This window comes from Ursus americanus, chromosome 20 (genome assembly GCF_024610735.1).
Source record: "Ursus americanus isolate L20-20 chromosome 20, mUrsAme1.1.p, whole genome shotgun sequence".
NCBI classification, from domain to species: Eukaryota; Metazoa; Chordata; class Mammalia; order Carnivora; family Ursidae; genus Ursus; species Ursus americanus.
In genome coordinates this window covers 48,441,488-48,463,352 of record NC_142146.1, presented here as the reverse complement: position 1 = coordinate 48,463,352, position 21,865 = coordinate 48,441,488, and the positions used below count along the sequence as shown (strand labels likewise).

General features: G+C 42.6%; 1 protein-coding gene across 3 annotated transcripts in view; it reads right to left on the bottom strand.

Annotated features, from left to right (window-relative positions):
• The window catches only part of ARHGEF26 (Rho guanine nucleotide exchange factor 26), a 117,836-nt gene that overhangs the window by 14,236 nt on the left and 81,735 nt on the right, over positions 1 to 21,865 (bottom strand). For all 3 annotated transcript variants that reach the window (XM_045812273.2, XM_045812269.2, XM_087870298.1), the window contains 2 exons: positions 18,454 to 18,608; positions 1,589 to 1,798 (listed from right to left, as the gene is read on the bottom strand). In XM_045812273.2, coding sequence (XP_045668229.2) covers positions 1,589 to 1,798; positions 18,454 to 18,608 — 365 coding nt within the window. The remainder of the gene's footprint in view (positions 1 to 1,588; positions 1,799 to 18,453; positions 18,609 to 21,865) is intronic.

Below are 21,865 nucleotides of genomic sequence, written 5' to 3'. Positions count from 1 at the left end.
TTCACTGGCCAAGGGGTTTAATCACTTTCGGAGCTGAAGAAATGCCTTCCTGAGCCCAGGTCTTGGGTCTGTGTCCTGCTGGTCACCTGCATAAACCAGTTAGTACCACACCCACCCAGAGGAGCAAACACAGGAGCGTGCAGGCCTACGGCAGGGCTCTTCAGCTATTCCACGGAAGAGCTCTGGGACCTTAGAAAAGGGCATTTCTTTGTTTTATACAAATAAACGCTCTCAAGTTCATTCGGAATACTCCACTTTGGCTATTTTCAAATCTCAAATCGATTTTACATCAACCTGTCCCTCTTGGTCTTCTTTAGCCCTTGAGACGTTACTTCTAGTGCCTAAAGATAGGAAATGATCATTTAAAACGTTTTACGTGGATGCTTGATAATTTTACTCTTTTTCTGATGTCTCTCTTTAATGATCCAGGAACCACCGTTAAAATACTCTAAGTAGAGCTACCTTCCTGGGTTTGCTGTCGCTACGCTTTCGCTACAGTCCTAGGGTTGTTATTCATCAGCTGCTGGTCCGCTTTAATCGCATCACGTGGGAACGCTGGCCGACTCGAGTGGGAGGGCTGTGGAGGATCCCCGAGGACAGAGAGTGAGGGGCTTCCCCTCTTCCTCTACTGCTCCGTCCAACAGAACACCTGCCGGTGATGATTGTTTCAAGAGGATGTTTCCAGTTTCTAAACAAATAAATAGGTCAACGACCTCTAAATGGACCAGATCACGGGAGGGTGGACTCGGAGACGAAGGTCCCTCGCCTCCGTCCAGTGTGAGGCCGGCCGGCCCCTCAGCCGCCGGTGTGCTGGCAGCCAAACAGCGGGGCTGTTTATTTCATTTAGCACCTGCATCAACTCCGATGGGAAAGTGGACTCATTAATGTTTCCCAAACTGAGTATCTCTTTGGGTAGAAATCATTGGAGGCTTTTTGCTGTCTGGTTGATGGCAGGTGATTGCAAAATGGCCTCAGCTCCCTTATCTAGGAAAACTTATGGCCCAGACTCAAACTACAGGGTGCCAACCACCCAGGGCTCATGAGTCACATCTTTACCAACGATGAAAATACAGGGATTTTTGGGGCGCCTGGGTGGCACAGCGGTTAAGCGCCTGCCTTCAGCTCAGGGCGTCATCCTGGCGTTATGGGATCGAGCCCCATATCAGGCTCTTCTGCTATGAGCCTGCTTCTTCCTCTCCCACTCCCCCTGCTTGTGTTCCCTCTCTCACTGGCTGTCTCTATCTCTGTCGAATAAATAAATAAAGTCTTTAAAAAAAAAAAAAAAGAAAATACAGGGATTTTTAAACCACTCTCTAAATAGAAAAGCACACCACCTAAAGCACAATGCTCCATTAGGATTCATGAAGATAAAAATAATAGTGTCCATCTCTCGAGACGTGGAGGGGATCACAGTGAAAAGAGGAGCTTGCGTGAAGCACCTAGACGCAGGACTTGGTACATATAGGTACTCAGCAACCAATACACAGCAGCTACTGTTCACTGTTTCTAGGGAGTCTTAGACCAAGGGCAGTGACGTAGGGAAGACTGACAGCAGACACTCAAAAACCCCGTCCCCGCACACACTTACAGCGTCTCAGCCCTGAGCAGCATTTCCACTTTCTCACTCGCGTGGTTACTAAGGACCGTCAGAGTGAAGAGGTGGCTGGTAGAGCTCTGTCTTGAATAAAGCATCGTGGAACTGTTCTTCCCTGGAGAAGAATTAAGCTCTTCGTTGTCACAAGATTCCACCAATAGCTGATCTCTTAAGGAATAATCATTGACGTTGTAACTTTCTTCACTATAAGGAAAAGGGAAAAGAGCACGTCAACGATTCAGTGGATAGGACTGTGACACGGTCAGTTTTCATGTCACCTTTGGGGAGAAGGTGATGAGGAGGAAGGAAGGATAGGGAGAGAATGATTTATTTTAAAACATGAGCTGGAATCTGAATTATATATATACTGATTATGAATCAATATACACTTCCCAAATTAAACCCATTAATTACTATTTCTCTGTAATAAGCTAAACTGTATCTCAGGTTTAAAAGCAATATTAAACAAAATTCTAAATGCTCTAGCTTTCATCTTACATTCTTCTGGAACTGTTATCACAAGTGAGACACATGTGCATAGAGGTAATGCTTGGACGGCTATGCTTTCCCAGTCTTCCCTCCGTTCACAGAATAAAGAATAAAGAGGGAGTCCCAAACCTACCTACACTCTGGGTAACAGGGGCTCACGCCCAGCCTCCAAACCACTAGGCACAGGACAGAAGAAGAGCCTCAGAGGTCTGCCTGAGCCGCCCTTCTCTCCCAACACACACAGCCTCACCACCTGCTTCAGAAACCACCAGCACTGATTGGTCTATCCCCGCTTCTGCCCAAGACCCCCGGTATGCCTCACTCCCCTGGATTCTCATCCCCGTAGCACCGTGAACACGCCTAACCTGCCTCCACCCTTCCTGAGTTCCTCAGCTGGTTTCTGAACCCCTTCTACTGGGTCCTCCAGAAATGGACCTCATGTAGGGATTCCAGCAAGATCTTACAAATCCTCAGCCTTGTTTTTGAACCCTGCCTTAACAGAAATTTGGCTCTCCCTAGAAAATGTGGCCTCGCCTAAAGGCTCTCTGCCGGCTTGCTTCTCATTGCTGCAACTAGAAAATGATCACTTCCTCCTCCCAAACAGTCGTTAGCTTTTGAAGCTCATGCTGCCCGGCTCTATCTCATAATCAAAGTCAGGGACAGACTCCTGGATGAGTTATGAGTCATCCGCCCTTACAAGTTTAGTTGTTGGCTCACGGGTCTCTCCCCAACACTACTTTCTTGAATTTCCATGCAGGGGTGTCTTCCATTGACCCTGGCTTCTCAGTTCCTTGACTTCCCCTTCCCCACCCATCTTATCCTCTGCCCTCCTTCAGCTACCCCACCACTGTCATGCCCTAGACCTTGTCATTGCTGTCAACTGCAACCTCTCTGGAATCCCAATGTCAATCACCCTCTTCAACCACCTGTCTCTCCAACTCCCTTCTTCTAATCCTCAACCCCGACGATTCTTTAGCCCACCGACTCTACCACATTTCCCCCGTCCTTCAACCCCTCATGTCCTCTCGTTCATGCTTGTTAAATTACCCAGCCTGGACTTCGTGGCATGCAGTTACAATCACTCCATGCATACATGCTCGTCTCCTTGGCAAATCCCAACCCTTGACAGATCCAACTCCCCCTCTATTCTGCCTGCATGGGTACCCCTGCAGCTGAACATGGGAGAGTTCAAGAAATAACTGTTGAATAAACGGATGACTATGCAATATATTCTAATATATTCTAGGAACAAAACTATTTACCTTATTTTAAAATAAATGCAAATGCATGAATTCAGAAGAACTACGAGAAAAGGAGACTCCTTGTGTCTAATCAACTACACCAGGAATTTCAGGATAGGCCATTTTGCTCACGATTCCTTAGAATTTCTTTCATTCAGTGGTGGACATCCACCCGTCAACCACTTCCTTGTAGTTACCACTTAGACAACTTTATAAAATCTTTTCCAAAATTTGGTTTGATAGATAACCCCCCCTCAAAAAACAGCAAACACAGTTATCTATAAAAGCAAAATACTGCCTTTTTTTTTTTTAAGATTTTATTTATTTATTCGACAGAGACAGAGACAGCCAGCGAGAGAGGGAACACAAGCAGGGGGAATGGGAGAGGAAGAAGCAGGCTCATAGCGGAGGAGCCTGATGTGGGGGTCGATCTCATAACGCCGGGATCACACCCTGAGCCGAAGGCAGACGCTTAACCGCTGTGCCACCCAGGCGCCCCGCAAAATACTACCTTCTGATCAAGTCTAACTCTTTGCTAGGGCAATAATCTATATTAACTGAAAGTTCACATAGCAAGATCATTTCCAAAGCTCTCCTGAAACTGCCTACAGATCAAGACAGCCATAGTCAGGATATATAAAATATTTCTTGCATCAAAATAAGGTTTATCAAAGTTCACATGATTTTTATAAAAGGAGAAAGCAGGATAATGTTTATGTTATATATATATATATATATATATATATATATATATATATATATATATATATATATATATATATATATATATATATATAATTTATTTGAGAGTGAGAGAGAGAGCACGAGCATGGTGAGGCACAGAGGGAGAATCTCAGGCAGACTCCCCACTGAGCTCAGAGTCTGACGTGGGCTTGATCCCATGACCCTGACCTGAGCTGAAATAAGGAGTTGGCCACTTAACAGACTGAGCCACCCAGGTGCTCCAGGTTATATTTTTAAAAGACCATGTTTACCAGAAAAAAAGCAGTCAATTTTTGACAGAGTAGGAAAAGTTTATAATGTTGTCTAGATATCTTAAGCATAGATTTAACAGCTCGGGACTCAGGATAAACACCAAACCACAAAACACAAAAGCAAAAAACAAAAGAAAAACCCCGACAACGTCAAAAACTGGAGAAAGAACAAGATGAATGAGGGCTTCTTCGTTCCTCTTAGTTAATCTTTTGGTCCAACTCACAACTTAAACAAGATGACCTGTTAGTCAAAGACACCCGTTTCCAGGTAAAAACAATTGTTTGCTCAGACAGAGAAATGCAAGCATCCTAACGTTGTGTACGTGGGTATTCGGGGAGCGTCCTGACCAATGACACTGCACAGGTATTCTTCATATTTCCAAAGAAATAAAAGGCAAAGGAATGTTTATGCCATAAAGCCATCATTCAAGATGACTCAAGTTCCAAGCCGTTGTCAGCATAACTCGGTTGCACCTCTTTAGTTCTAGTCCCCACTAGAATCCAAGACCAAGAGGCCACAGGAAGGCTACACAAACTAGCAGTAATAAACTAGTTCAGCCTTTTTTTTTTCCTCTTGATTTTCTGAGTTCCTCTTTTCCCCAGTGTTTGTATAAATACAAACAATATCCGCTCGTGTGTTTCATTAATGCTCCAAATCTTTGTCTTCTGGGGGCAATTAAGGCCGGAAAAAGTAGAAAAATTACGAGTGTTTTTTTTCATTGTTCTCTTAAGCAATGACAACCACAACACCGTTAAGAGCTGGGGTGACTGTGTGAGCCCGTGTCTGCCTGTCGACCTCTCAGATGTCCAGTTGGGAAGACGAACTGTGGCCACTTTATTTATAGCTCTGTGAGTTCACCTGCACATCTGTGTCACCGAGACGCCCCAACAGGGAACTTGTCCCACTGTCTGGACTTCTGCATCCAAAATAGGACACAGGAAACATGTGGTTTTTTTTTTTAACTGATTCAACAGCAATCATCCAATATCATTAGTTCATCTAGCCTGTAAACTTGTCCATTATATAATAAATAATGTTTATAACTCCTTCACTTCTCTTTTAATAAACTTACATTTTTCGAAACTCTGATTTCATTGAACAGTAGTGAAACAAATTATTTATTCTCACCCTCTACTGTCAAACCCAACGGGACTAAAACTAAACAGCTAAACAGCAACTCCCTCTTGCTAGCACATTTGTCCTCTCCCACACATACACACTCATACGCTCACCCTCATAAAGGTTCAAAATTACCGTATTTTCTCCTCTCCGAATCTGCTAGATCCTGGATGCACTTCACTCTGCTAATGTCAGCCTGCACCTACTTGCTCATGCTAATAGGAAAGGCTATTGGGTTAAAATACGTGCCTCGGCAGAAGGAAGAGGGGAGAATCCACAGCCAGATGCAGCTGTGCACCAACTACCCCCTCCCCTGCTTACTCCCCCGCGTCCAAGCAGGATAACGCAGCCTGAGCCGGGCTGGGAAAGAAACCCCCTTCCTGAGGGAAGCTGATGCTAATCGGACGTCCCCATGTTTGTCTCTGTCATTTAACAAACATATGGTTTACATAGTCTCTGAAACAATTTGGACCATGTAATTAGGAAGTTAAATTGCTCAGAAGAAGGCAAATGGAAAAACCACCTTTCCTTGCATGGAGAAGTTTATATGGAGACTTCCTCTGATTGTCTTACATGTGCTCCAAGCTCGCCAGCTGCTCGTCAAGGCTGTCTGCTCCGTGCCCCTATCAGGTGCAGCCATCGCATCTAGAGAAGCCTGCTGCTCTGTGGTGTAAACAAGGCTGCGTCTCCCTGTTGAAACCTACCTCAAGTCCTAGTAACCTCTGCTGAGATTCACGTCTTCTTCTCTTCCTTTTTTAAACCGAGATAGAGAACTATCTGCAGAGCACAGGACGTGGTGGTGGACACATGCCTCAACTACTCTTCCCTCAGGAAGGCATTCTTTTGTTAGGCACTCCAGAGAGTGTTTGGTCCTGCTCCATGCTACCTCACAGCGTGGCTTAAAACATGACAGACCTTACTGTGAATAGTGGCTTTCTTAAAAAGATTATTATGGATCACTTTTAACTTTCTGTCCCACCAATTTCTCTAAAGGTTGGAATTTTTCATAAGGGGTCTGTATTTATTGCTTTCAAATCAGGACAGCATGTTACAACTGCAGACAACGTACACACGTTTTTAAAACCCCACAACCGCATACATCGGCACGCGTTAGTGAGTATGGGCTGCCAGACGCCAGCCTCAGCACAGGACTTACTGTGGGGCGGAGGGGAGGAAGACGGGATGGAGACAGCGTAGGTGCGTCTGCAGTATTACATCAGGTTTTTTTGTTTAAAGAGGAATGATCTGACAGTAACACGGCAAAAACTTAGTATCTCTTCAGTCTGGATGATAGGTATGTTAGTGTTTGATAACGTTCTGTACATTTCAAATACTTTACAAGCCAAGCTTGCAAAGAAAAAAAGAATAATAAACGCATTGTGTCTGTGGATGTGTGAGGGTATAGTTGAAGTGACTGTTGCGCGATGGAATTTTTTTTGCCCTACAAACAACTGATTATTTGCAGATGTCATCATTGCCTGAAAAGATACTACAAAGTGAGACTGAATGCAGCAAAGTGGTTGGGTTAAGGAAGAAAAAAAAAGCTTTGCTATTTATCAATGACACTCGGTCAGAAAATGTAATAGAAGTCATCTTATTTAATAGCCACAAGACCCATAACACGTTTAGGATTAAACCTAACAGGTTTCTGCTATATGAAAACAGCTTCCAGGTGGTTCAGAAGGCGGCCTGAATGGATAGGAACGTTTGATATTATAGAGGTATCAATCCTTCCTGTATCGAAATATAATTTTATCACAATCCCAATGAAGTACACACAGGGTTTTCTGGAATGTGGTGAAGAGGGGGAAGAGTCAAGCTGATTCTAAAATATACAAAAAAAGTAAGCACAGTCAGAAGGATTTTGAAAAAGAATGAGAGTGATCCAGCCTTTGGGCATATTGAAAGCATATTATAAAACTACAGTAATTCCAAGACTGGGCCTGAGGCATGAGTTGACAGATGGATTAGTGAAACGGAACAGTGGGTTCACGAATTGACCCAAACACATTTGAGAATTTAGGACATAGTATAGATGACATTTCAAATCTATGGGGAGCTAACAGGTTAATCACCAAATAATATTGGAACATCTGAAGAACCATCTGACAAATAAAAAAATTTGGACCCCAATCTCATTCAGTAACCAGGATATTTCCTTGGACCCAAGCTCTGGGTACATTAAAAGTCATGAGAAGAGGCGGTGACAGAACAGGTCTTTCTCCTGGTTATAGACCCATCAGGCTTCCCTTGTGCCTGGGGGGTGGTGCTTTTAAACACGCAAATACCTTCCCACCTTAACCCTTATTAGCAAACATTTTACTTTAAGTACATAATAAGGATGGCCAGGAATGGGAATTAGGCTAGTTGACCAAGAAGGAGCCAGACATGGTAAAGGAAAGATGTGATGGGGGAGGTGAGGGGAACGGTAGGATTGTGTAAGCCAGCTTTCCCATAATCCCACTGCTCTTCAGCCCTGTGAGTCGTCTCACATTTGACCACGGCACTGTTCTGGAATTTTCTTTTATAGCCAAAATCTGACAGGTGGAAACCCAACCAGCACCTCCAGTTCTTCCTTTCATAAAAGAGTTAAATTTAGAAGAAAAGATGCTATCAAGAATTATCCAGAACAACATTATTTTCTGCATATATCAAAATAGTGATGTTTACTGTTTACCTGTGCAGTAGCCCCCTTTCCAGGGCCTTTGTTTAAAACATGCATTCAGGTTCCCTGTTCTGAAAAACATTTACTTGGCCGGTGCCAAGACAAATGTCTCCTGAGCTAGCAGCTGCCTGCATTTTTCGTTTTCTCAGACCCTGTCCCTGCATGCCGGTGAAACTGCTCCCCAAGGCCATCATGGCCCAGCACCCCACCCAATCCAATGACCTGAATTTCAGTACTATTCTCCTTAACATCATACATAACATCTCAACATAACAAAATTTGATGATGTCAAGCACCTGTGACATGCTGAAATTCTATCTTCCTCTTCTAATGTCCCTGTGACATTTCTTAGTCATCCTTCTTTTGGGTCACTCTCCAAGATCCTCTCCCAGCCCCTTGCTTTTCCCTCAGGGATTTAGGATGGCTCTGTCATTCTCCCAGTGTGCTGATTCATATGACCTGAGGAGGTTTTATACAATCAAAGGAGATTCTTCCTACTTTCCTTCAAGACATGTATAAGAATTCTTCCTGTGCAGATTTCAATTTCTCTTTCCCTTCTGAAAACATGATTTCTAAATCCCCATATTTGATCTTGTGCTTACGGAGAATAAAGATACTGGAGTTAACATTTCTGGGATGAAAACTATTGGCCTACACTGAAATTTATTTTGAGTTAAGAGGTTGAAACACTATGTCACAAGACGGATGCTGATTTCAATTTTAAAGCTTAGTTTTAGAATAATACAAACAAGTTTTTATTGAAGTGCTGTACAATTTTAAAGTAATGAAGTGCAGTATAATAGGTAAGAGCAGAGACTTGATTTAGAATGTCTGGTAAGAATCCCAATTCTATCACTTACTCACTATGATCTTGAACAAGTTACTAACCCTCTCTGTGTTTTCTCATCTGTAAAATGGGGATAACAATACCACAATCTCCTTGGACTGTTGTGAGGATTAAGTGAGATAATATACTTAATTATCTCGTTGCACAGACAGCTCTTAACAATCATGCCTGGCTCACAACCAGTAAATGTTAGCTATTATTTTTAATTTTCCTCACAGATCATGCATTTTGATTGCCTGACATTTTGTTAAACGCTTGGTAATGACAGGCACTTTGCAAATGGCCAAGTGGACTAAGCATGATTTGAACTAAACACCTGGGTCAAGAAATTCATAGTTTGGCAAGCACTCCAACAAAACAAGGCATGATATTTATCCAGAGACTGATTTTTCAAACAGGCTTACTTGCTCAGTTCCTCAAAATAATTCTGAAGACTAACAAACATGCCTCAGGCTTCCTATTTCATTGCCAACAATATAACAAATAGTTCTAAGGACCACATTTGTTGGTAAGATAAGGATCTGATATGATTCACTGTCACCAAAAAATATGGCTAGTGACCCATCGCAGGACTAGAAGGGCCTCCTTCTCTCACCACGGATCTCCGGGACCCTGGCTGCACGCAGGATTGCCCTGAACTCATGGTCCTTGGAAAGGGGAGATGGGCAGGGCTGAGAGGCTGTTAGCTCCTTACTGAAGCTTTCTCCCTGGGGTACCCAGAACTAAACAAGCTCAGGAGAAGAGGTAGGCAGCAGCTTCTTAAGTTGGTAAGGATTACTACAAATTACTAAGTAATCCTCACACTCAGGTGTCCTTCCACGGACTTCCTTGAATGAAAGGAAAAAATATACTGAATTCACTTTTTTCAGCCACAAAGTTATACTGTCTTCTAATCAGTTGTAAGGGATGTTGCAAGAGAATTGTTACTACAAAAGCGTACACGTGATTCCCATCAACTTATAAAAGAACAAAAGTAGATCAATGGTTATCACTCACTCACTTGCCGTCTGATACGGATGGAGTGGGAAAGGCATTGAGTTAAACGCATTTATTCCTAAGGTCATATATCAGGGGCCATAAATTGGGTTTGACCCTGGTATACTTCAACTATCAGACGTGTAGCACTGGCTAAAGGTTTCAAACCATTTTTTAAAACTATAAAATAATCTAGAAGCAGAAAGGCAATAACTTGATTTGTGCCAAGATCTTTAGAGAGAGAGATATAATACTAGGAATAATGATACTCAGCATGTATCAGTCACTTAGCAGGAAGTATTCATTGTCTTTTTTTTTTTTTTAAAGATTTTATTTATTTATTCGACGGAGATAGAGACAGCCAGCGAGAGAGGGAACACAAGCAGGGGGAGTGGGAGAGGAAGAAGCAGGCTCACAGCGGAGGAGCCTGATGTGGGGCTCGATCCCACAACACCGGGATCACGCCCTGAGCCGAAGGCAGACGCTTAACCGCTGTGCCACCCAGGCGCCCCGGAAGTATTCATTGTCTTAAGAGCTTTATGTGCATTATCTTATTTAATTCTCACAGAAATTCCAAGAGGAAGATGAACTGTTAAACCCATTTTACCGATGGGAATACTGAGGCTCTAAAATGATTAACAGTAACTTGCCCAGGACCACATGGCCAGGATTTGAGCCAAGTTCTACTTGACCCCAGACATCGATACTGTGTTTCTCAGCCATCACAGCTTTCAGCATTGAATAGCAATGTCAACTCTTCCTATGGACTAGAGGAACCGATATCCAAACTACTCATGACGTTAGAGGAATCAAGGGTATGTGGGTAGCCAGAGAAAAACAGAATGACAAGAAAAGCAATGGGGTTCTCATGCCTCTCCTACCCCATTTCACCATCTTGAATTTAAACCTGATAGCACCAGTGGTCAGAAATAACCAAGGTTTATGTTCAAGGAATACCAGTGCTTTGAGTAAGAGAATATTATGTCCTTTCCTTTATCCACGATTCTCTTAAAGTTAATTTCCCGAGGAAGAAGTTTACTCTGCAGAGGAAGAGAGACAATGTCAGGTGACTTCAGCCTTCTATAGTAGGAAAGCCTTCAAAATGGAAAAACCCAAAATGGGGTCAAGCCAGGCCATGACCCTTTCCAGGGAGCTTTCCCAGCTTTAAGCCACTGGGCATTCAAACTACTTGGGAAAACCCATCAAGTTCTAACTTAAGTTCCCGAACTTAATGATAATGATCTGGTAGTAATCTATTACAGAAAATCCTTTTTTAAAACCGTGAGGATTTGTAATGTGTCTTAGAGTCCAAGTTATGTCAATACATATAACATTTATGGAACGACGAATCAGGAAGTAGGAGTCCACGGCCTTAAATGTCTTCAGGAAGGAAATGCTATGAAAGGGAAACTCTTCCCTACACTCCGATGCTAGATTACCTAAAAGCAGAGGAAAGCTCACAAGTGCAATTTGGTACTGGTTCTAATCTCCTACGATCAGTAAGGGTATTTATACAAAGGTGCAAGTTTCTGGCTATTTTTCCCAATGACATTACAGGATGGGGGAAAGGTGAAAATAGTCTAGAAAAAGGAAGTTAAAAAAGAATGAGCATAAAGAAATCGTGTAGAGAGGAGGCTGTGGAGTCAGAAACTCGGATTAAAATCCTGGCTTTGGGGGTGCCTGGGTGGCACAGAGGTTAAGCGTCTGCCTTCTGCTCAGGGCGTGATCCCGGTGTTGTGGGATCGAGCCCCACATCAGGCTCCTCCGCTATGAGCCTGCTTCTTCCTCTCCCACTCCCCCTGCTTGTGTTCTCTCTCTCGCTGGCTGTCTCTATCTCTGTTGAATAAAAAAAAAAAATCCTACCTTTGCTGAGAGACCTCAAAAAAGAGACTCTCTGCCTCAGGGTGCTCAGCCATAAAACGGAAATACTACTAATACTAGGTTGCTATGACAACTCAATGGTATGTCGCATATGTACTCTGAGCACTGTTAATGGCACACTGCACATGCTCCATAATATAGGTTCTTATCATCACTATTGCTGTTACTATCCATCTAACTGCAGGGAATACCTGAAAACATCACGGTTATATTGTTCGTGGGTGGAAAATTCAGGAGAAGAATGAAAAAACAAATCAGAACACGATACGCTTACTCTTACAGACAACAAGACTAGACTAGATTTCTGCATTCTTTCGGTATCATGCCCAACTCCCAGACCAGGCCCATGTCTCTGTGCGCTCCAAGCGTGCTGAAGGACACATCTCAGCTGATGGGAACAAAAAGGAACTACCGACAAGATGCTCACGTGAACCACAGCTGCATGACCAGCAGCCACCAACAGAAGTGGGTTCTGAATCTCCAATCACTTCTGGCTTCTTTGACACGAATGCCCCACCCCCTTCCCCGCGGTTATCCTAAAGGCAAGCACAAATTCTTTTACAGAGTTCTCTCTGTTTCCCAAACTACTTGTATGTTAATTAGTGTTCTGTGGAAAAGATGATTTCCTGGTTGTGGCTGGAACTGTCCGCGATCTAATCGCCTGTCAGCCTCCCCTGCTTCTTGTCTGCCGCGTCCCATGTGTCCAGCCGCAGGGGATGCATCCCGGCTGGACCTAAACACTCACGGCTCTCCTGTTCCCCTTTGTTACACGCCGGCGTTCCCAGCCTCCCCTCTAATGACCAGTCTTGGGACCCGTGACTGACCTATGAGACATAAGAAGTCTTCAGGGGATTGTCTGGGGAAGGTTTTCCTCTGCTGATGAAAGAAAGAAAGAAAGAAAGAAAGAAAGAAAGAAAGAAAGAAAGAAAGAAAGAAAGAAAGAAAGAAAGAGAGAGAGAGAGAGAGAGAGAGAGAGAGAAAGAAAGAAAGGAAGGAAGGAAGGAAGGAAGGAAGGAAGGAAGGAAGGAAGGAAGGGAAAGAAAGAAAAGTGCTGCTTGAGGAAAGAGCCCCTTTGGTCCGCCTCTGTTTCTCAGCCTGTGTCTTTGAAGGAAATCATGATGCTTGGCTGCGCAGAAGCTATCTGCAACCGTGCAGCTATCTGCATGCGGGCAAAAAGTGGACAGAGCGGAGTGCAGCTGAAGAACAGACAAGAAGGGCTGGGTTACTTGTGATCACGGGGCCCAGACTACCCCCCTTCATTACATCTTTGCAGAGAGAAGTAACTGTCTTGAGGATCTGAGCCATTGTTATTTGGGAATTGTTACATATAGCCAAAAGCTTTTCTAAGGGATCCAACAGTGAATCTCCCAAAGAGAAATGGAGTATGTAGGGCTTCCCAAGCTCACCGGACTTCTTGTTTTGTGTGTGTGTGCGTGTGTGTGTGATGATTCACTGGTTTTATTGCTTAAACCCTCTGGTATGATTACACTTTTACTTGCAGCTCAAAACATAAGTTGATAATGATAGGACAAAATAAAAGCAGGCCTAAAAACACTTCCTCTGTAGAGCACAGTTTCGCAAATAGAGTCCTAAATGTTTTTGAAATTGAGGTTATGTGGCATTTATGGGTAAGTTTATAGGTAAAACTCCAGAGATTTGATAAGCCACATGATAAACAAAGGTCCAGATTTGTTTTTGCCAAAATTAATCAAAAATTAATATATAATGGAGCAGAATACCAAAATCACATCCTTTAAAAATAAAGGAGAATTCAAAGAAATTTTAGCTTGGGAGTAGAATGAGGGGGTCTGCCCTTTGAGTACTATATTCATCAAACTGTTTATATTTCCACAATTGGTTCAAATTTAACAGACATTTCTAAATGATCATTACGGGCCAGGTTGCTGGGCTATGCACTAAGGATACGAAAGTCAACAAGACAGACACGAACACATAGTAACACAAATGTTATGGCAGAGAAAGTACAGGGTTTTATGGGACCATAAAGCAACAGAAATGACCCCACTACCAAGGACTGGATAAGAACTCCCAGTGGGTGTGACAACTCAACTAAGACCTCAAGAATAAAAAGGACTTTGCCGAGAAATGGCTTGGGTGGAGTGGATCCGTGGGGAGCGAGAGAATTCTGGTAAAGAAAGAAAGATGTGCCAGGTCCTTGTGGCTAGAAAGGTGGTTCAGTAAGGCTAAATACAAGGTAGGACCACAGAAGGGCCATTTGCGAGAGACAGACTGAGTAGAAGTGTCCTTTAAAAAGCATACTTTTACATTCGGCTGTGGAATGTCAAGTGGTCGGAGGGATGATGGCATGACTCCAGTTAGGTGTGTCTTACAGGTGAATTCAAGGTGGCTCCACAAGGGCACTGGCAGTGTGGGAGGAGAGAAGCAATTCCACGGGCTGCTTAAGAGACCAGTGATGGCTGGACAGGGGGTGCAATGAGGACACAGAGCCAAAGTAGTCTTTTGGGTTTATTGTGAGCACCCCGATGCATGGAGGTGGCTTTAACAAAGGAGGGGAGAGACCCTGGAGAAGGAACAGATCTGAAGGAGAAGATGCAGATGAAGGTAACCTATGAGCCCTCCAGAAAGGGGTGTTCGAGTCACATGACCAAGATGTCGTTCCAAAATAATGAAAAAATGGCATCAGTCAATTAAAAAAAAAAAAGTGTGTTCTACAACTGGCTTAAGACATTATTCTTAAGCACGTTTATGCATTCTGTGATCATAATCATAATTTAACAGTGGTGATGGGTTGGGGGAGTGCAGTGAGTTGAAATGTGTCCTCCAAAATTCTGCTAAAGTCCTAACCCCTGGTACCTGTACATGTGACCTTATTTAGAAATAAGGTCTTTGAAGATGTAATCAAGTTAGGGTGAGATCATCCTGGAGTAGAGGAGGCCCTAAATCCAGTAACTGGTGTCCTTAAAAGGAGAGAGAGATTTCAAGACACACTGCACCCCAGAGAAGAAGGCCATATGAAGACAGAGGCAGAGATTGGAGTTATGCTACTCCACGCCAAGGAATCCCAGGGGCCACGAGGAGCTGGAAGAAGTGAGGCAGGATTCTCTCCAGAGACCGGAGGGAGCGTGGCCCTGCGAATGTTTTTATGTTGGACCACTGCCTCCAGAGCTATGACGCAACCCATTCCTATTGTCTTAAGCCACCCAGTTCGTGAGACTTTGCTATAGCAGCTGAAAAAAAACTAACAGAGGGGGAACCACTTTTTGCTTCAGAAGAAATTGGGAGGGAAAATTTAAGCCAGATAAAAGGCACTGAAGGAGAATGAGGCAGTTAACTACCTTACAAAATAAGGCATTTGAGAGCTCGAACATATTTAGGTCTTAGATTCAGTTTCCACATTTCAAAACTGGACACAACAGTACTTGGTCCCTACGGTTGGACATGGGGTATGGCCCGTGCACTGTAACGGATAATTATAAATAAGTTGTTACTCATTAATCTAGGAGTATAACACGTGGCAGTCTGTTCCCCTGTTACACTATTACTATTTGTGCTGTGTCAGGTCTGATACATTCGCACACCTGCCCTATTGTGAAGGCAGTACAGGTTAGCAGTCTGCCATCACCGTGGTTCAGTGGTCCTCAAACGGGGGCAATTTGCACCCCCCACCCCGGCCAAGGGACATACAACAATGTCTGGAGACATTCTTGGTGTCCCAACTGAGAAGGAGAGGCTACTGGCAAATAGTGGTAGAGAGCAGGGTGCTGCTAAAACATCCTACAAAGCACAGGGCAGCCTCCGCAACAAAGAACAGTCCGGCCTCAAGAGTGCCGAGGCCAGGGCCGCCTGGGTGGCTCAGTTGGTTAAGCATCCGCTTTTGCCTCAGGGTCTCAGGTCATGATTCCAAGGTTCTGGGATCGAGCTCTGCACTGGGCTCCCCGCTCCGCGTGTCTGTGTCTCCCTCTCCCTCTGCCCCTCCTCCCCTACTCGTGCTCTTTCTCTCAAATAAATAAATAAAATCTTAAAAAAAAAAAAAAAAGTGCCGAGGTGAGAACTCTGCTCTAGAAGTACCCACATAACCTGCAGTCAAAGCTTCAACTATCAATGAATTCACTTTCTCATCAGAAGAGTCTAACGGAAATCTGGTAGAAGAGACTATTAATACAGTGACCCGTAACCAGCCCAGAGCTAATGGAGACTTGAAACTTCCTCTAATATTCTAAAAATGGGTGACAATCCCTGCGCTAGAAGACAGCCCCACAGTCACTACCAGCTCTGCGAGCCCCAGCACTGACACACGCACCGCCGAGCGGAGGCGGCCACACGCCCAGCCATCTGCCGACCGGGCTCAGCATACACCAGCTGCCAGACCGGCTCCGAGGACGGAGAGTAACCACCCGCCCAAGCAGCCTCCCCCAGTAGCCAGGAGCCTCCCTGACGCTGAAACCCACTGCAGACCCAGCAGCTAAGCCCCTTGGCTGAACCCTGGGATTACAATTAGGCAGTGGGTGGCTGGATCGGCCCTCCAGAGTTGGCACAGGTAATTATCCTTTATCTGTACCTCGTAGCCAAGCCTAAATTATTGCCTCCTTCAAAGCTGTTGTATCTCCTTCGCTGCTGTCTCTGGCATGCGAAGCATTCGCAGTTGCCTCCTTGAAGCTGCAGTGTAAATACGGCTGCGCATACTGTACATTTTTACCCGAGCCTGTTTATCAAGTCTCTGTGGTCTGCTCGTCACCCTCCCCGTGTATTCAGGTCGTAAACAATGTGAGCCTTCAGTGCCATTCTCCTAGTCAAGAGCACCTTAGAAACAGGACGAGCTAACTGGTAAGGGTGAAAAAGAAATCCCAGTTTGGGTAAAGGCAAAGATAGGGTCCAAGGTTGCCCTCTTCATTGGAGCTGTATATATTTTTTTTCTTTCATTTACAATAATACAAGTTCAAACATAACCTGAGCAAATAAATGTGGGAGAGCTATGCAAGCAACACTACATATAATGGCCAAAGCTGCCGTGGAGGGCAAAGTACACAGCTAAGCAGAATAGCATATACCTTGATTCCCAAGTTCAAAAGTCTGCGTTTATTGGGTATTTCTATGCAAGTTCGAGAATAAAAGTTGTACTATACTGGTTTAAATACCCTTAATGTTTTCATGAACTCATTGAAGACATCATAATCAAAGCTACATTTATATTTAAAATTGTCTTCATCCTGTCAACGTACATTTTATCACTAAAATGAAAAGTTTAGTTACAGCTTTTGGTCCATTGAGACAGAACAAATATTTCAACAGCTGGAAGACGTTAAAAGTCCAGAGTAATGGCATTTGAAGAGTCATATATAATTACTTTCTCCTAAAAACAAAACGTCTCAAAGAAGGCCAAAGAAACATGTTAGGTCATAGGAAACCAAATAAACATAAAAATACAAAATCATAATCCCTCTCCAATTTTTATTTATCAAATTTACTTAGCTATTAGAACTACTGAAACTGTCCCAGGTAAGAGAAACAATTTCTTCTTGAAGTTATGGCCACACTATTTTCCTAAGTATGAGAAACAGTAATCGGCATCTTTATGTATTTATCATAGTTGTATTATGGCTTTTCAAGGTAGACCATACATAATTTTCATTTCAGCTGGACAGCCAAGCAGCTGAAATAATTCTTAATACAGTCTGATTAAAAGAAGCAAAAAGAAAAGTTCATACTGTTTCATTTCAATTCAGCTTGAATTTTCAAGCTAAAATGTCAGCAACTGAGAATTAGAATTTAAACTATCTTATGATAAATTTGTACATTTATTTTATATACTCCCAGAAGCTTGTTACCATGATTCTCTTCACCTTGTCTATCTAAACTGTACCCCTGACCTACCCTTACTCCTATTATATGCCAGCAATTCAGCCCACCATCGTTGCCTTCCTCTGTGGAAGAATACCACAGATCTATGTTGTTTCTCTAAGTTCATATTCTAGGAAAGATGGAGTATTTATGAAGGACCAGTAAAAAAATACTTTACAATCCTACAAGCCCCTGAGTACACTTGGTGAAGAATGTTCCCTGAAGAAAGACAGAGCTGAGGGGAGTGTGTGTGTGTGTGTGTGTGCGCTCACGTGTGCACGCACGTCTGTGTGTGAGACACGCTGCCAGCTGCTTGACTTTAGCCCTTCAGAAGGAAGTACTGGTGTACCGCTCTCATTCTGCCAGTCACAGGGAGACTTTCTAGACCAGCAACCATTAAGAGCAGTGGGTTTTAAATTAAGTTGCAAACACTCGAGTTGCGTCCCAGCTTGTTCTCAACTGGAGCAACTTTTATCTGTTCTAGACAAAAATTCTGTGGCAGAAGAAGTGTGAAGAATGCTGATGGGGGATAATACGAGTGCTACCTCGCCAGGGATGTCATGAGAGTCCAAGGACATGAGTGTGTAAAAGGCTCAGAAGGGCGGCTTGCGCACTATAGCAGCTCGACAGAGCTTGGCTGCAATGACTGGAGTCTCAACGGGGTATGTAATTTCAAGAAAGTGAGACATGGATGCTACTATGATTCCACGTGTGGAAACTCTACGTCTCACATCACCAGGTTTTAAAGAATAATACCATAACAGGCATTTGAATTACAGAGCTTGAAAACCGGATGTACAGCCAGCAATATCACAAAATGGCTTACCTCTTCTTCTTGGTGATAATGAGCACGTCGTTAAAGAGAAAGAAGTAGACTTGCTGTTTCGATGTCCTTCTTGAGAAAAGCACGGTGTCTTCCACGTAGGCTGTCAACTCACCTCTTTTTACCAACCACCGGGAAGAGGAGACTAGAGGAAAGGGCTACAGAAGGAGAAAAACTCAGTGTACAAAGCCAAATGAAAGTCCTTTTAAGAGTATTGGAGGGAAAATTAAAACGCACATCTAAACAGATGACACTGGTATACATCATTATTTCATAAGTATATGACAGTGAAATATAATTAGAGAAGTACAGAACATTCTGCAAGAGAAAATGAAAAAAGAGCAATTGTTTTCCAATATAAAAACTATTAACTTGCCTATATGACAACTGAAACTCAATGAGAAGATATTATTGGATCAGCCTAAAATTATTACCCTTCCTTAACTTTCAAAAGATGGACAGGGAGTCACTTAAAACTGAAAAGCCTCAAAAGGAAATCTATCTGTATCAACTGCTGCTATTATAAATATCACAAAACAGAACCCGATAATGGTAGTTAACGAGAAACAAAGAAGTCTGCATTCGCTTATCAACTAAAAATATTTTATTCAACAGGAAAAACTCCCCACAAATTATGTTTTGTCTGATTATTTACTTAGCTATATTCTGGAGAACACCTGTTCCTAAGTTTACAGCAGTTTTCCTCATGGAAATTCATCCCTGAAAGCATCAGGACACGTTCTGGCTGTGCAGATGATGCTCTTCCAAAAAAGCCCATCTTAATCTCATAGAAGAGGCTGCATCCAAGGAATTACATACTGCTTTTTCTTTATTCAGTGCCCAGTTTCCAACTAGAAAACTCAGAAACCCACAGAATAATCCTTATCTTGAGGAGTTCTTTTCTTTTTTTTTTTTTAAGTTATCAGAAATGCTTAGTACCAAAAATCTTTTTAAAAACTGTATCCACAGAATAAGCAAATGGGCTTGGACACACAAAATATAGCTGTAATAGTTCCAAAGGCCATCCTTTTCAAGGAACAGTGATTTAAAAATAGCGAGAGGAAATTGAGGATACTAGAGAGGAAATAAGCTAAGAAAGGATTTCATATATATATATATATTTTTTTATTTTTATTTTTTAAATTTTTTTTAGTAAAGGGACTTTAATAAGGAGGTTGCTCATCAGTTATAGACTATTTTCCTGAAGGTTTAAAAAGGAGATGAAAGATTATGGCTGACCTCAAACCTTCAAAGCTGGCCATGAAGGGAGTTCATGGCGTTTCCAGCCCCCAAATCTCATATCAAACGATTATCCAACTGGGATGGCTGAGACTTAAAAGGCCGATGAAAGACAGAGAGATGCTCAGATAACTCGGGAGGACCCTACCATTCCACCCCAGAGGTCACCACAAGGGATCATGTGTCGGGTTTTGTCCCACAGAAGGGCTGCAATTACTGAGAACACAGTGTTATCTTGTTAGTGCATGTAAGCCTACAGGATAAACCGAGGGCAGTCTTGTGGCTAAGGTCCAGTGGACGTGACACCCTAGAACTGTTCTTGGTTTAGGAGGTGGGGGAAGAATGTTTTTTAAACTTTTTTTTTTTTTTAATTAGATCAATTTTTATGGATTCCTCATACCTCCATGAGGCAAAAATAAATTTCTAATAGGGGAGATCTGAAATCAACAGCAGTTTTCAAGATGTCAAGGTTTTTTTGAAAGCAAAAATTATAAATGTTTTTTGTTTCCAAATTTATTATTAGGAGATCAAACTCATTTCAATAGTTCTTTTTTTTTTAAGAAGAAACTATTAAAATGACCAAAGAAAAGAATCCAAACAATCCAAAGTGGAATAAAGGAATTCCCCTAGTTAAGAAACTCTGACTAGAACCAAAACTAGAAGAGAAATACACGAACAAAACCATATCCTTAAAAGTCCTACGGAGTTTAAGGCCTACGGAGAAAAGACTTTTCGTCCTTTTTGGTGTTAAGCTTCATCTTACAAAACTAGTTTCAGCCTAAAATTTAACTAATTTTATATGGCAGTGAGACAACAAAGAGTTGCTGAAGAATAATTTTTTTAGTCCAGATAAAATTTATCATTTAACCATTTGAAAGTGTACCCACAATTGGTCACTTTTCGTACATTCGCAGTGCGGTGCAGCGATCATCAGCACCTGGTTCCAGAACACTTTCATTACTTGAACGGGAAGTCATCAAGAGAGGGAGGCAAACCAAGAGAGACTCTTAACTATAGGAAACAAACTGAGGTTGCTGGAGGGGAGTTATACACAACTGATGAATCATTGAACACTACATCTGAAACTAATGATGTACTATGTGTTGGCTAATTGAATTTAAATAAATAAATAAACCCCATATGCAGTAAGCATTCACTCTCCAATCTGCCCTCCCCTCCCCCACAGTAATCTACCCTCTAACTCCATAAATTTGCCTATTCTGGACATTTCCTATCAACAGAATTATATAATACAGGACCTTCAAGTGGAAGCATGTATCAGAACTTCAATCCTTTTTTATGGTTAAACACTACTTCGTTGCATGAATGCAGCACATTTTATTTACCAATTCACCTATTTTCTTGATGGACATTGGGGTCGTTTCTACTTTTTTGGCTATTGTGAATAATGCTGCCATGAACATTCACATACAACTTTTCTTTTCAATGACCGTCTTCAATTCTCTTGAGTATATACCTAGGAGTGGAATTGCTGGGTCATATGGTAATCCTATTTTAACTTTTTGAGAAGCCACCAAACTCTCTTCTACAACGCACAGATTTTTTAATACCTCAGAGTTCTGCATTTTGTCTGCTCTATCTTGGACTTCTACTTATTAGCAAGGTCCCCAAATAATGACCAGCAAACCTATCCACCCACCAATACACCACCCCACTCAATTACACTTAATTTATGGCTCATGGTATAGCCTGACAATCGTCAACTTCCCCATGAGCTTATTCATAAGGCCAAACTTTCCATTACAAGACAAAAAAATAATCCTTCCCAACTCTGCGGAGGCAACTTTTAGAAAAAGCTGTGGTCTAGTGGAAAAAACTTGGATCTGAGGCACAAACTGGTGTCTGCTCTTAGTTTGGTGACCAACTTTTTCTCCACAGCCCTCACTTCCTTCCTCCTGCCAAGGTTCTTGGATGAAAAGCCTAATCTGTTTAATTAGTTTCACATCCTATTCACTCTTCATCCCTCTGCAACATGCCTACCAGGCCTATGAAACTATCCTGACAAAGCATCTGAATGATACTGGTACTTGCTTACTATGAATCGGATCTGTTCCAAGTCCTTTACGTCTAGTAATCAATTTAATCCTCACAATAACTCCCTGAGAGAAAGTATTACTATCAGTCCCATTTTAAGGTTCAGAAAACTAAGACATAA